Source organism: Xenopus laevis, chromosome 9_10L (genome assembly GCF_017654675.1).
Source record: "Xenopus laevis strain J_2021 chromosome 9_10L, Xenopus_laevis_v10.1, whole genome shotgun sequence".
NCBI classification, from domain to species: Eukaryota; Metazoa; Chordata; class Amphibia; order Anura; family Pipidae; genus Xenopus; species Xenopus laevis.
In genome coordinates this window covers 89,272,342-89,285,409 of record NC_054387.1, presented here as the reverse complement: position 1 = coordinate 89,285,409, position 13,068 = coordinate 89,272,342, and the positions used below count along the sequence as shown (strand labels likewise).

Genomic DNA, 13,068 nt, shown 5'->3' with positions numbered 1-13,068 from the left:
TGTGGTTAGAATGGATTATGCTTTGTAAGCACAATTGCCAAACAGAGAGCACAAACCTTCCACGTACAAATAATTGCAAACGTACACTGCAGTTCTACAGAAGGGATCAGGTATACAGAGGGGAGGGGGCGATGCATTTTAACCATTGCAGTAAATAAAGAACATGGAATTTATATAAGCAAAATAATTGTAGTTCCCACGAAAGTGTCTTCAAGAAAAGGCTTCTGTTATCAAAGCATTGTCTGCCCCATTTTCAGCTTTTGTGGGCAGCCATTACTCTTCTGCAATGTTAGCTCTACCTGTTGTAATCCAAAAGTTTAACACAGTAAGTGGGAAGGTGTCGTACCTCTTTTCTTCAGATCCAGCGCGGCAAGAGCACATTCACTGGGGCTGCTTCATTAATGTGAATTTTAGCTCTTCTTCCCCAGGCTGAATTCTTCCTCCTTGTTGGGATTCACACCCACTTGTCTTTTCCTACTTCCGTGTCTGAGCAACAGACACCTGGTTCACTCACTGTTCACTTTAACTCGTCTCACTCCTGCTCCTTTCCCAGAGAATTGGCTAAACTGGAAGTCTGCCTCATAAAACATGTCTGTGCTCCATAATCTGGTCTGACTCGAACTTCCACATCTAGTGATTATGTTTATCCCTCCCTTTATATCACTCCATGCGCCTTAAACAAAAGACATACACACAAATCCAGGCTCGGCTCATTGTGTTCCAGGGGTTGGGTTTGCATTCCTGACCATGTCACTTAACACTTTAGTATTTTAGTAAATTGAGAAACCTCTCAGGTTTAATGATATTTTTTTTTGGTGGGGGGGGGGGGTGTTGACCTATAATGGCACAAACAGCTGGGAATTTAACACAAGTATAGGGAGCAGGATTATACTATACATTTATTAAACATTATTCTTATAAGTGATCATCAATCATAACATGAATGATTGTTTTTTAATTAAAAAATAATGGTTAATGTTTTTTTTAATTAAAAATTAATGGTTAGCTCCCTTGGAGCGATAAATCGCTGTGGGAACAAAATGCTACCTGTCTCCCTCTATATCATTGCTCTAAAATGCAAAAAAGCCTTAATCTGGCCACAGACGCAAAGATCCGTTTGTACGAATCAACGTACGATTGGACTTTCCCATCTCCCAACCTGCCATTAACCATAAAGATCAAAGTCTTACCAATCAGAAGTAGTACGAACAGATCAGCCGATGTTCTGCCCCTGACAAAGCTAGTGACAGTCTCCCAGTGAAAATCGAACAATCGGCAATACACGCAGAGATATTACCTACAGCCGTCAAAAATTTCTAACCTGTCCGATCGGCCAAACAACCGATCTCCACCAGACATAAAAAGTCGGGACTTTCCACACAAGGTCCGAATATCGTACGAATCCTCGATTCGTACAATCGGATCTTTGCGTCTATGGCCAGCTTTAGCCTGTCCCTAGCTTTCAGAAATGCTGAATGGGCTGGTCTATGCAAATACCTACTGCAGCGAACTGGGAGAGGAAGCCAGTATGGGGCATGTTTTACAGTGTATTGTACAACAAAAACTGCATTTTGTGAAAGACATATTTGTGTATTGTATTGTCTTCTGACAAATATCTGTTTTCGACCACTTACGTACAAGATGGAAGCATTACCTCTTTTAACACAAAATTACTTAAGGAGAGCATAAACTTTATGTAGCAGCCAGAAAATTAATTTTGGCAGTTTAAGTACAAAAACCATTAATTTCGGTGCTAACAGGGTACATTTGAAGATGCCGAAAAATAATAGGAATACTGATCACAATTAGTATATTCATATTTTATTGAATTCAGCTGAAAGTTAAGGATACAGGTGATAGATATATAATAATCCTGGCATCTCATTCTGGATTTAGCGTATATCTAAAAGGTATTGTGGCATAGAATGCAGGCTAGCATTGTCAGTGTGATGCTGGTATAACTTCTGGCACATCATTGTGTGTTCAGATAGAAGCTCCTCTCGCACTCCCTGGCCTACGTGTTGATTGCCCGGTGCACGGTGACATGTGCGTGTGGCATTAGCGTGAAATTTGTTTGTCGGCTATTGATATAACCTGCTGTGGGAACCTTGGAACTACCTCCAGGTCCAGGACAGTGGTAATTCAAGTTGTTACGTACAAGGAACTGGTTTTGGTGCAAGTATCTTTTATGAATAGCATCAATATGTGCATGAATTTACTTCCATTTTTGTAGTCTGCACTTTTGGTCGTATATGAGGCTTATATTATTTACTTGCATGAAATGTGTACTTTTTCTTTAATTTGTGATTTTTTAATGTTCTAATTTAGTGTGAAAAATGAGGGATCTCAAATTTCAAATAATCCCTCCATTGGCCTTCAGGTAGTGTCGGACTGGCCCACCGGGCACATAGCGCATGTGCATAATGCGCTTCTGAGGTCACTCACATGCGCATAATGAGCAATTTGCGACATTCACTCATAATTCTCATTTGTGAGCTCCCTTCAGGTGAAGGTGGCCTAGTGCTGGCTGGGGGTGATTTAAACAAAAAAACTACTGTTACCCCCAACTGGAATCCAAGCTATATTAGCCTGCACCTTTGTTTGGAGATATTTTTTGGCAACAGGTGCCCTTTAAGCTGTGAGTCTCAGTTCTCACAAGAGACCTGCTTATCTTAAATAGTTACAAATGTATCTAAATACAACTGCCACATATTCTGGGCTCTCTGCCAAAAGCTTGTCTGGTTGTTCGGTGCAGGAGATCAAAGAGAAATTCAGGACATTTCACTAACAATCCGGGACTGTGGGTTGAGCTGTCAAAATCAGGACTAAAAAAAAAAAATGGGATAGTTGAGAGGTATATCTAAATAACTCATAAAACTGGCAAACCAGCAAGCCCATGTTCACACTGGATGCCAATATGCCCTTAAATAAAACTTATACTCTCAAGTATTTCTTTTGTAGTTGAGCAGAAATGGTTTAAAACAGACAGAGGAGACTCTACATAACCACACTAAACAGATTACAGTAAATTGATAGTTACAATTTAAAATGTGAAGAAAATGTTGACTTACAAAGCCTCAGCTAGTTAACATTAATACACTTTCAAACTATATGAAATATTTTAGCAGATGTAAATAGGCATTGTATATGTATTTTGGTAATAGTGAGAAAGACTGCATTTTGCTGATTGTATTGATATAAAGGCACATGTTCCGATTATACATCAGCAGCCCAGGGCACAAATGAGCCAGGGACATTCCGTGGGATCTGTGAGAAAGATTAAGAAACATGCTCAGGTCACTATCCTTATAAGAATATTAGGCATTACCAATGTAGCTGGACACATAAAAAATATGACATAATATTTAAATACATAAAACTGGAAGCTAATAAGAAAAAGGGTCTGAGCACTAGGATTTATTATAAAGATCTATAAACCCCCTTGCCAAGGTTCAGCTGGGTTACCTTAATCTCTGCCGCCTAGGTCTCAGGGCCGGAACTAGGGGTAGGCAGATTAGGCGCCCGCCTAGGGCGCAGTCATAGGGGAGCGCAATTTTGAAAAGAAAATTCTTTTTTTATTTTTTTACATTTTTTTTTTATTTCTTTAAATTTTAAACTCCTTGTTCCCCAATGCGGCTGCCCCAGGCCCCCAGCAGAGTTCCGCTCTGCTTTCCACCCTCCCCGAGACCCAGCCAGTCTCTTACTTGCCCTGCTGGCTGGATCCGTCAGATCTGGCTTCTTTAGAGGCAGTAGGCCAGCAGCGCACGTAATGCGCATCCAACCAATGATGCGCCTGCGACGTGTGCGGCGGTGTCAGGAGGGAGCTGTGCGCCTGTGTGCTGATCAGGTGACCTGGCCTGGCGCGTCGTGTGGGTGCGCCGTTCTTTGCTCTCTCCTCTGAGGCTCTGACTCCTCCTGACTAAAACTGTGGGTGGCTGCCTGCAGTGCCTGGTGACTGATCTGCTGCTGCTGGTATTGGAGTTGGAGCTGTTTGGCACACAACAGGTACAGACTTGGGGGGGCTGGGGGGGGGCAATGCATTTTTTGGCACAACAGGTACAGACTTCGGGGGGGGCAATATTTTGGGTGCTGCTGGCTGGCACAGGTACAGATTGGGGCAATATTTTGGGTGCTGCTGGCTGGCACAGGTACACATTGGGGGCAATAGTTTGGGTGCTGCTGGCACAGGTACACATTGGGGGCAATGTTTTAGGTGCTGCTGGCTGGCACAGGTACAGATTGGGGCAATATTTTGGGTGCTGCTGGCTGGCACAGGTACAGATTGGGGAAATATTTTAGGTGCTGCTGGCTGGCACAGATTGGGGCAATATTTTAGGTGCTGCTGGCTGGCATAGGTACAGATTGGGGGCAATATTTTGGGTGCTGATGGCTGGCACAGGTACAGATTGGGAGCAATATTTTAGGTGCTGCTGGCTGGCACAGTTGTGTTAAAATTAAAATGTTGTGGATATTCTAGTATTTGCGCTTTGTTAAATTATCCTACTGTTTTGGTTTGTATGATATTTTTTTAGTGTACTTTATTTTTGTTTGTTAACATTACATATTTATATAAAAGAAAAGTTTAATTCATTAATGTGTTGTAAGGTTTCTTTATTAAAAAAAACTGTAAGTGATTAGGTGGTAAATGGTCCTACAGAACGGGATGGGGGGCGCTGATTGAAGTCCTTGCCTAGGATGCCAAACTACCTTGGCCCGGCTCTGCTAGGTCTGTATTGATGTATGTGCCTTGCACTTCTTCAATAGATTACAGCAACCATTCCATTCTGTCACAACACATTAGGTGCAGCAAAGCCAGGGCAGTTGGTTTGCAGTCAGCAAAGTAACCCTGTAATTACTGGCTGATTCATGGCAGTACACTGTGTGCAAGTTACCAAAATGTATCGGGTGCACTCTCAAGTAACTTGCACATTAATAAACAAACAGGCAAAACTGCCTGATAGAACTGCAACTACTTGATTTAAGGCCCCAGAAAATGCATTTCTGAATTTCTTTTGTGGCTTGTATTGGTAAAGAACCGTTGTCTCTAACTTAAGTGTCAGTGTCATCTTACTACTTCAGTTCATATATCATTAAAGGGACACTATCATCGAAAGTAAATAGCAATAAGATAATATTGAAAACAGTGAACAATATTACATGCAGTTGTGGCCAATTGACTGGATGCATATTGGAATATATTTTATTCCAGTCACAGGAGCCAATTTATTAATGAGGCAATTGCAGCAAATAAATGTTATCTTGAATGTATTTAAGTTTGAGTTTTTAAAACTTCAATATTTGAGATTTGTTAAAGTAAAAATCTTGAAAATCCAACAAGAAACGCTACCATCCAAAGGGGCTCAAGATGTCAGTGTGAAGGGATCTTCAGCATTCAAGCAAGTTTTTTTTTTTTTTTTTTTTAAATAAACTAGTGATTGCAGAAAAAAATCATTTGTTGAAAATGTTAAGGCTGAACTGGTCACTATTTTTTCTTTTTATTTGATATACTATTTATAGGGGTATTGCTGTTTAAACAAAGCCCCACCTGGTTCATTGTGTATGAGAACTTATTCCAGCAGCTCTGTTTGTAGTGCCTGTTGCCATGATTCATAGGCAGATGTAGTCTGCAAACTGGACAGATCAGCTGTGACGTAAGGATTGCAGAATGGTCTGTTGAAACTCCCAACCTACCATACATAGAGAGACAAGGCCCCCGTACAGGGGCCGATAAAAGCTGCTGACACACCAAGTCAACAGCTTATTCAGGCAGATGTCGATTGGGCAGGGTAGAAAATCCCATCAGATCGTGCCAGCATCTGTTCATTTATGCAGTCCCCTGATCTGACTGCCCGTATTGGCTGCATTGTGATCCGACCTTTAGGTTATAGGTGATCTGTCCAGCAGTGTGTGCAGAAATGGCCAAACTACCTAAACAAATTAGCCATATGTAGCCCACTTTAAATATAGCTACTTTTCATCTTAAAGCCAAAAAATAAATGATCCCTAGAAATACTGAAAATGTTATATCTGAATGGGTAGCTTTTCGAAACACTTTTTTTCTTATTATAAAGCAGTTACTAAGAAGTGTTTAGCTTTCACAATTAATACAACCCCTGTAATTAGCTTTGCTAGTTTAAATAGAGATAATTAACTCCGTAAAAATAACCCCCCTCCCTTCACTGATTTGTTTTGTTTTACAAATAAACAGAAGTCCATTATGCAGTTTATCTGTGTAATCAGATTATCTACCCTGCAAGAACCAGTAATTTTACTTTCTTTGTTTGCCATATTTAGCTCAAGAAATAACAAAAAATTATTTTTTTTCTTAAAATAATAGGTAAAAAGTATGTTCAGGTCAACCCCTAACAAGAAGGTATATTGCCCCTATACTTATGACAATACTACACTTATGTCAAACGTAGAAAAGGATAAGGTGGATAGAGAGGATATACCATGTCTGTGAACTGGTCCCCACAAGCCATTCTTATCTTCTCTGTAGTTGCTGGGCTGTTCAATGTAAAGAGCTCAGACATCCCTCTTTCTCTTCGGGCCGATAACACTGCATCCTTTATAGCAAAGTAGATAGAGGACCCCAAAAACAAAGCTGGCTCTCCAACTCCCTATGGAAAGATATATTCATATAAATAGCACTTTTAAAGAACTTAAACATCTGTGTTCTAAACCCTGTTCCCCACCCACTGTATGTTGGCCTTTTAAAGTTGGCCATTGACACAAAGATAAACTCATACGAAACTAAGATTCATATGATTTTCGGACAGTGTGGGGATCATCACATCATTTTTTGTACCATGTTGACTTAATTGCTGTGTTAGTTGGTTTAAAAATGCCTGCCTTTTACGGCAAATGCAGATTTGAAAAGGTATTACAACTTAAATAGAAAAAAGGTCTATACAATACATGAAAATGCTGGTACAGTTATATTGATAATTAGAGGAAACCAAAAAATGCTTGTTTCTAAACAAGGTAGGGCTCATTTACCTGTAGGCTGCCAGTCAACATAGGCAGTATCAATAGCTAATAACAGCCCATATTTAGCACCCTCGTGATCTTTTTGCTCCAAAGGGGCAAATTTACTAAAGGGCGAAGTGACTAACGCTGGCGAAAATTCGCCAGCGTGACGTCATTTCAGAACTTTGCCAATTTACTAACGGGCGCTGGTGTAAATTCGCTAGCGAAGGAGATAGACTCTAGCACTACTTCGCACTGTAACGCCAGGCGATTTTTTGCTCTGGCAAATGGACGTAACTACGCAAATTCACTAAGATGCAGATTTTACGTTACCTATTGCGCCAGACTTGCCTTCGCCACCTCAGACCAGGCGAAGTGCAATAGAGTAGATAGGAGTTCCTCAAAAAAAGTTGAACAAAAAACGCTGGCGTCTTTTACTTTTTTACAGGGTGATAGACTGAAAAAGATCGTAAATTTTTTTTGGGTTCTCTCCTTCCCCCCCAACATTTCATAACATATGGCACCTAAACTATACACTGGGCTCATGTGTAGGGCAATATAACAACTCTATTTTATTTTATCCCTGGCCTTGTGTAGTGTAATGTACTTACTGTGACATATACGTCCATTGTACTTGAACTTCACGCCGTATGCTAATTAGGCATCGCTAGCGTAACTTCGAACTGCTTATCGTATTTTCGCTAGCGCAACTTCGCAAGTGTTCGGAAACCCTGGACGCAACTTCGGATTTTCGTGAATTAGCGTTGTCCTGGCAAATCTACGCCTGGCGAAGTGTTGCGATGTCAGCGAAGCCGTCGCAATTTCAGAGGTAAGTAAATTTGCCCCCAAATCTTTTTTAACGTTTGAATGGGTTAAAAAGATTGGGGACCTCCATGCTAAGGGGCCCCAGAAAATCACACCTCCTTAAGGCAGGTGTTAATTCCAGAGCTCTCTTGCATCCATGGGCCCTGTACTTTGCACTTGCATTATGGCTGAACCAGCGCATTTGTGCTTGTTGCAAGGTACATGTTTGCTTGCTAAATTCTGTTTGTGCAATAGTTATATTATATATGTATGAAGCTGAAGGCACAGCAGACATCAGCAACTTATAATGACTGTGTTGCACTGAATACAGTTTTATACATTTGCCTTTTTGTTTAGTTTAGCATTCTCTGTTATTATCCTAAAATTCGGTCCACATCATCTGCCTACAAATTATAGCATTATAACAAATTAAGTATAATTACATGTATTTAAAAGAATCAATATATGTAGCAGCTTTAGACTTGATCAGCGGATATTATTCTTGTATGTAGAGGATTCACTTGTTAGTATATATATTTTTTGTACTCTCTAGGCAACTGAACTAAAATCTGTACTCCTGACATGTTGAGAATTGGTTTCTATATTTAGAAATAAACTCACCTTCCTCCCTGGGTTCCTTAGGCAGAGGAAGAAATAGGTTCCCTGGACTATAAGATATTTTCCGTGTTTATAGGAGATGGATATCTGTAAAGTTTACCTTTGAAGAGTATATGGCATAGCTGTTGGGAACATTGGGCAGCAGCGACACATTAAATTGTTCAGGGATGTCACGAACAGAAGGGATTTTATATTGAGCTGGGCCACGGGTGTAGAGCACTCCATTTGGAGAAAACTTGAGCTCTTCCATTGTAAATAGTCCAAGACCTTGCACAAATGCACCTTCAATCTAAGAACAAAATAACCAAAAACAAGCATTTATATTTTTATATGGATACCAATAAGATATTCATGTTATTTACTTTAGTTTATCACTACTTTGTGAAACATCTGCTCAGTGATTGTGTGTCCTCCAACACAAGAAAGTCTACTTTGGCTCTGATGTTATATTTCTTAGGGCCTTGGCAAGTCACATGTCCCTGTGCCTCAGCCACCAAACGTAAAGCAAATAGGGCTCCCTAACTAGTAATAATCAACGCAATAATACTGCACCTGTCCAATATCCACAGCTGGGTTGATGCTGCATCCAAAATCTATAACGATGTCTGTCCTGAGGTTCTGTTAAGACATTGGAGAAATAACATGACAACATATATTTGAGCATATTGCATAAAGCTGGCTTTCCCTTTGCTACTGGTCAGGAGGTGGGTTTAAAAGTTACTTCATAAAAGTATGAGGTATGCCTTAAAGCCTTAAAAAACAAATAGCTCTCATTGAAAAGATAATAGCTAATTTACTTATGGGTGGCAAGGTGCAAAGTGCAAAAAACAACAGCACAGGAACTTGCCCACAATGCACCTTTCCACCTTTCATACTATTGGGGCTGTATATATTGTGTGCCTCCTAATTATGGAAAGGAGTCCTGAAAGTGAAAGGCAGTAGGTAGGCAATGAAAGGCACTTTAGTTCTACTACCATGCATTATTCAGTAAGTGGCAGTAGGTACTGATCAAGACAAGCCTAAGCATATTATTTAGTAAGAGGCAGTGGGTACCATCATCCTAACTACATTATATACATACAGTCATAGGCTGGGGATCAAAGCACCACATGTACAATATGAGGGGCAGAAAGCTGCCCTGGGCAGCTGCCCAAAATGTCCCTTGCCCCTGCTCCCCTGATTGTGCAATAGTATATAATAATTTTTTTTATCAGCAGGGTATATGTATTATTAAAAACCTGATAAGAACACTAAGGGGTACATTTACTTAGCTCGAGTGAAGGATTAGAATGAAAAATACTTTGAATTTCGAAGTATTTTTTTGGCTACTTCGACCAACGAATTGGCTACTTCGACCTTCGACTACGACTTCGAATCGAAGGATTCAAACTAAAAATCGTTCGACTATTCGACCATTCGATAGTCGAAGTACTGTCTCTTTAAAAAAAACTTTGACTAGCTACTTCGCCAGCTAAAACCTACCGAGCACCAATGTTCGCCTATGGGGACCTTCCATAGGCTTTCTAAATAATTTCTGATTGAAGGAAAATTGTTTGATCAATGGATTAAAATCCTTTGAATCGTTCGAACGAAATGCGGTAAATCCTTGGACTTCGATATTCAAAGTCAAAGGATTTTACTTCGATGGTCGAATATCGAGGGTTAATTAACCCTCAATATTCGACCCATAGTAAATGTGCCCCTTAAAGTAGAATTTATAAACAGTTGACATTTAGGGGCAGATTCACTAAGGGTCGAATTTCGAAGTAAAAAATACTTCGAAATTCGACCCTCGAATTGAAATCCTTCGACTTCAAATATCGAAGTCGAAGGATTTAGCGCTAAATCGAACGATTCGAAGGATTTTAATCCAACGATCGAAGGAAAATCCTTCGATCAAAAAAAGGTTAGCAAACGAACGAATTTAACCAATTCGATGGTCGAAGTACCAAAAAAATACTTCGAAATTCGAATTTTTTTCATTCGAATCCTTCACTCGAGCTTAGTGAATCGGCCCCTTAAAGAAGTAGTATTATGTTTAAGACAATCATATGATGGGTATTTACTAATATAAATAACAGCGTCGCAACAACTGTCTGTACCTTGTGATCTCCAGTGAGACAGTCAATTTCTACCTCAGAGCAAGCAACTCCATACACACAGTAGTGGATTGGGTTGCCCTCTCCTGTCTCCCAATTTAATTCTCTTTCAAAGGACCTGCAGGAAGCACAGACAGTTATAGTCATGTACATATAAATATAAATGGCTGCTGCACACCTCAACATGGGAAACATGCACAAGTGCCACAAGAGTGGAAAATCGATTCATAGAAGCTGATGCACACTGGGAACTGTTCTTTCAATATCAATTTAAAAGCACAAATTTATAAACTTACCAAACATAGGCCACACCCTCTGCAAACCCCCATAACACAGAAGGCATGATGGAAAGAGTGTCCTCAGTTAAAAAAAACAGAATAGGAGCTAAAGGCCAGATTTTAATTTTTTGTCCGATTTCTGTCTGATGTGATGACTGGGGCCTAGAAGTGCAGGGGGCTGTTGCAGTGAAAATAGGGTGTTTGGAATAAAATAAAAGGTGCCCACCCTTAGGATATCAGGTCCTGAGTATGGCACAACAGAAAGTTCAAACTTGCATTGGTATCCTTTGGCTTCCTTCACTGTTCATCATCATCATCAGAGAATTCAGCATTTTTACAATACTCACAAAAATAAATTCATTATAATGATATCCCTTTGTTGAACAAACCTGCAGAATCCTGTAGCTGAGAGGCTGATTGACTGCATATAGGCTTCATTTACCTTTAAACAGAAAAAATGTTTAGTATTGATAAAAAACACAAAATCAGAGTATCCGTGCCACTGGTAATGCTATTAGTAGATCTGAAGTGCTTTTGGTTGTGTACAAAGTACTGGAAAACACCAAAAAATGAATCTCTACAAGTTAAAGGGGACTTCCATAAAATTATATTATAAAAATAATTAACCCCTTGAGAGTAAAGAAAAGAAATGCTAAAAAAATATATAAAAGGACCAAAACAATTAATGGCAATTTCAAATATTTTAAAATCTGAAGTACTAATTCTTAAAACACAGAATTCACAAAAATATCACTAATTTCAAATTTAAGTAATTTAATGTAAAGTAATTTAAGTGAAAAAAACAAAGCATAAAGTTGGATTGGAAGGTGAGTACATTCTACATGGAATCTTATAGGAAATAATGCAACAGAAGTTACAAAATTTGTGCCAGGCCTACTAACCCCTAATAGTCAGATGACAGGTGACCAGCTGGTTGATAGCTACATGTACATGTAGACCTGGCCCAAAGTGTGTGACTTTTATTAGATGTCCCTAATTTCCTACAAATAACTGTAAGGTACGTATATGAAGGTATATGTATATGTTTTATTACTCATTTTCTGGCAGGATAGTTCAAGCACCTCTGTTGCTATAGGCTCATAGTACAACTGTAGAGTGTCTCTGTTTATGTTTAGTAAATACAGATAAAACTGAGCCATTTGGTTTATTAGTAAGTAATCCTATCCATGAAACAGTGTACAATCAGTGAACTTGGTTATAAATATACAGTGATTAATTCCTGGAGTGCTTAGTGCTAAACAGACAGACAACAGAATAAGATAAAAGGAACGCAATCCTATTCACCCCATTAATGTCACATAAAGCAGTTAGGGGGTGGGGAAACAAGCACAACATTTAACATTATCCTTTGTGAGCATAAACTAATGTAGGGGTTATGTAATAAAAGAGATTACATTTTTCCAAGAGCAGTAACCCATATCATCCAATCAGCAGGTAGCATTTACCGGTCATGTGTTTAAAAGCATACTGTATATCTTATTGGTTCAGTATCGGACTGGCCCACCGGGATACCAGGAAAACTCCGGGTGGGCCCAGGTGTCAGGGGGCTCTTGTGCTGCTAAATAGTTGGCCTATTTCATGCCCATTTCCTATTTCTTTGAGAACAAAGAGGCTAAGTAGATGGAATAATAGATTATAATATGTAAAGACTAGGAGAATAGAGGTTGAGTGAGGAGAGAAATAATAATAGTACTGAGAGTGGGCCCCTGGTCTAAGGTTTTTTGGTGGGCCCCTGGTGTCCCAGTCCGACACTGTATTGGTTGCTATGGGTTACTGCCCCATGGTAAACTTAGTGCGTTTTATTAAATATGCGGGTAAAAGTTTTTAGAAAGGCAGAGATACAACTAAATTGTAAAGTGATCTGCTGCCAAGTGCAGGATCTGTAGACAATACTCACCCAGTCCTTCCAGGAACCTTTAGAGTTGCAAGTTTTTATTGGCAGAAGGCGTTCCGTGAGGATTTCACATGCATTCTGTAGAAATAAAAGCAAGAATTTGCAGATTATTATAGCCACTGGCACACTGAATAATATCTGTCTGGGATACAGATGCAGAATATAATGTAAAATCAAGAGGTTGAGCAACAGCTGCATTACTGATTCATTGTTTGTAGATGATTACACCAAATTTAAATCTAAATGATGTAGGAAGATAATATTAAAAAAACTGCATCAGTCAATTTAAATGAAAAATTTTATATATAGGCAGAGGCAGCCATGTTAAAAACATTTTGTTATATATCTGTTTTTTGTGACAATTCATATTGTTGCTGCAAATCAC

At 39.4% G+C, this 13,068-nt stretch overlaps 2 protein-coding genes across 5 annotated transcripts in view; both read right to left on the bottom strand.

The window, feature by feature from the left end:
• Window positions 1-684, bottom strand: part of LOC108701448 (aldehyde oxidase 2) — a 45,030-nt gene extending 44,346 nt beyond the window's left edge. Inside the window, exon 1 of one of the 4 annotated variants that reach the window (XR_001933175.2) lies at window positions 347-684. The gene's annotated coding sequence lies outside the window, so the exon portion shown is untranslated. The remainder of the gene's footprint in view (window positions 1-346) is intronic. The other 3 variants (XM_041576191.1, XM_018236153.2, XM_018236154.2) reach the window with 3 other exon arrangements.
• Window positions 685-1,799: 1,115 nt separating this feature from the next.
• LOC108701447 (aldehyde oxidase) overlaps window positions 1,800-13,068 on the bottom strand; it is a 43,905-nt gene continuing 32,636 nt past the window's right edge. The window contains exons 29-35 of the mRNA XM_018236152.2: window positions 12,687-12,761; window positions 11,158-11,210; window positions 10,494-10,608; window positions 8,944-9,009; window positions 8,492-8,680; window positions 6,453-6,620; window positions 1,800-3,267 (exon numbers count right to left, since the gene is read on the bottom strand). Of these exons, the coding sequence (XP_018091641.1) occupies window positions 3,217-3,267; window positions 6,453-6,620; window positions 8,492-8,680; window positions 8,944-9,009; window positions 10,494-10,608; window positions 11,158-11,210; window positions 12,687-12,761 (717 nt within the window). The 3' untranslated portion in view covers window positions 1,800-3,216. The remainder of the gene's footprint in view (window positions 3,268-6,452; window positions 6,621-8,491; window positions 8,681-8,943; window positions 9,010-10,493; window positions 10,609-11,157; window positions 11,211-12,686; window positions 12,762-13,068) is intronic.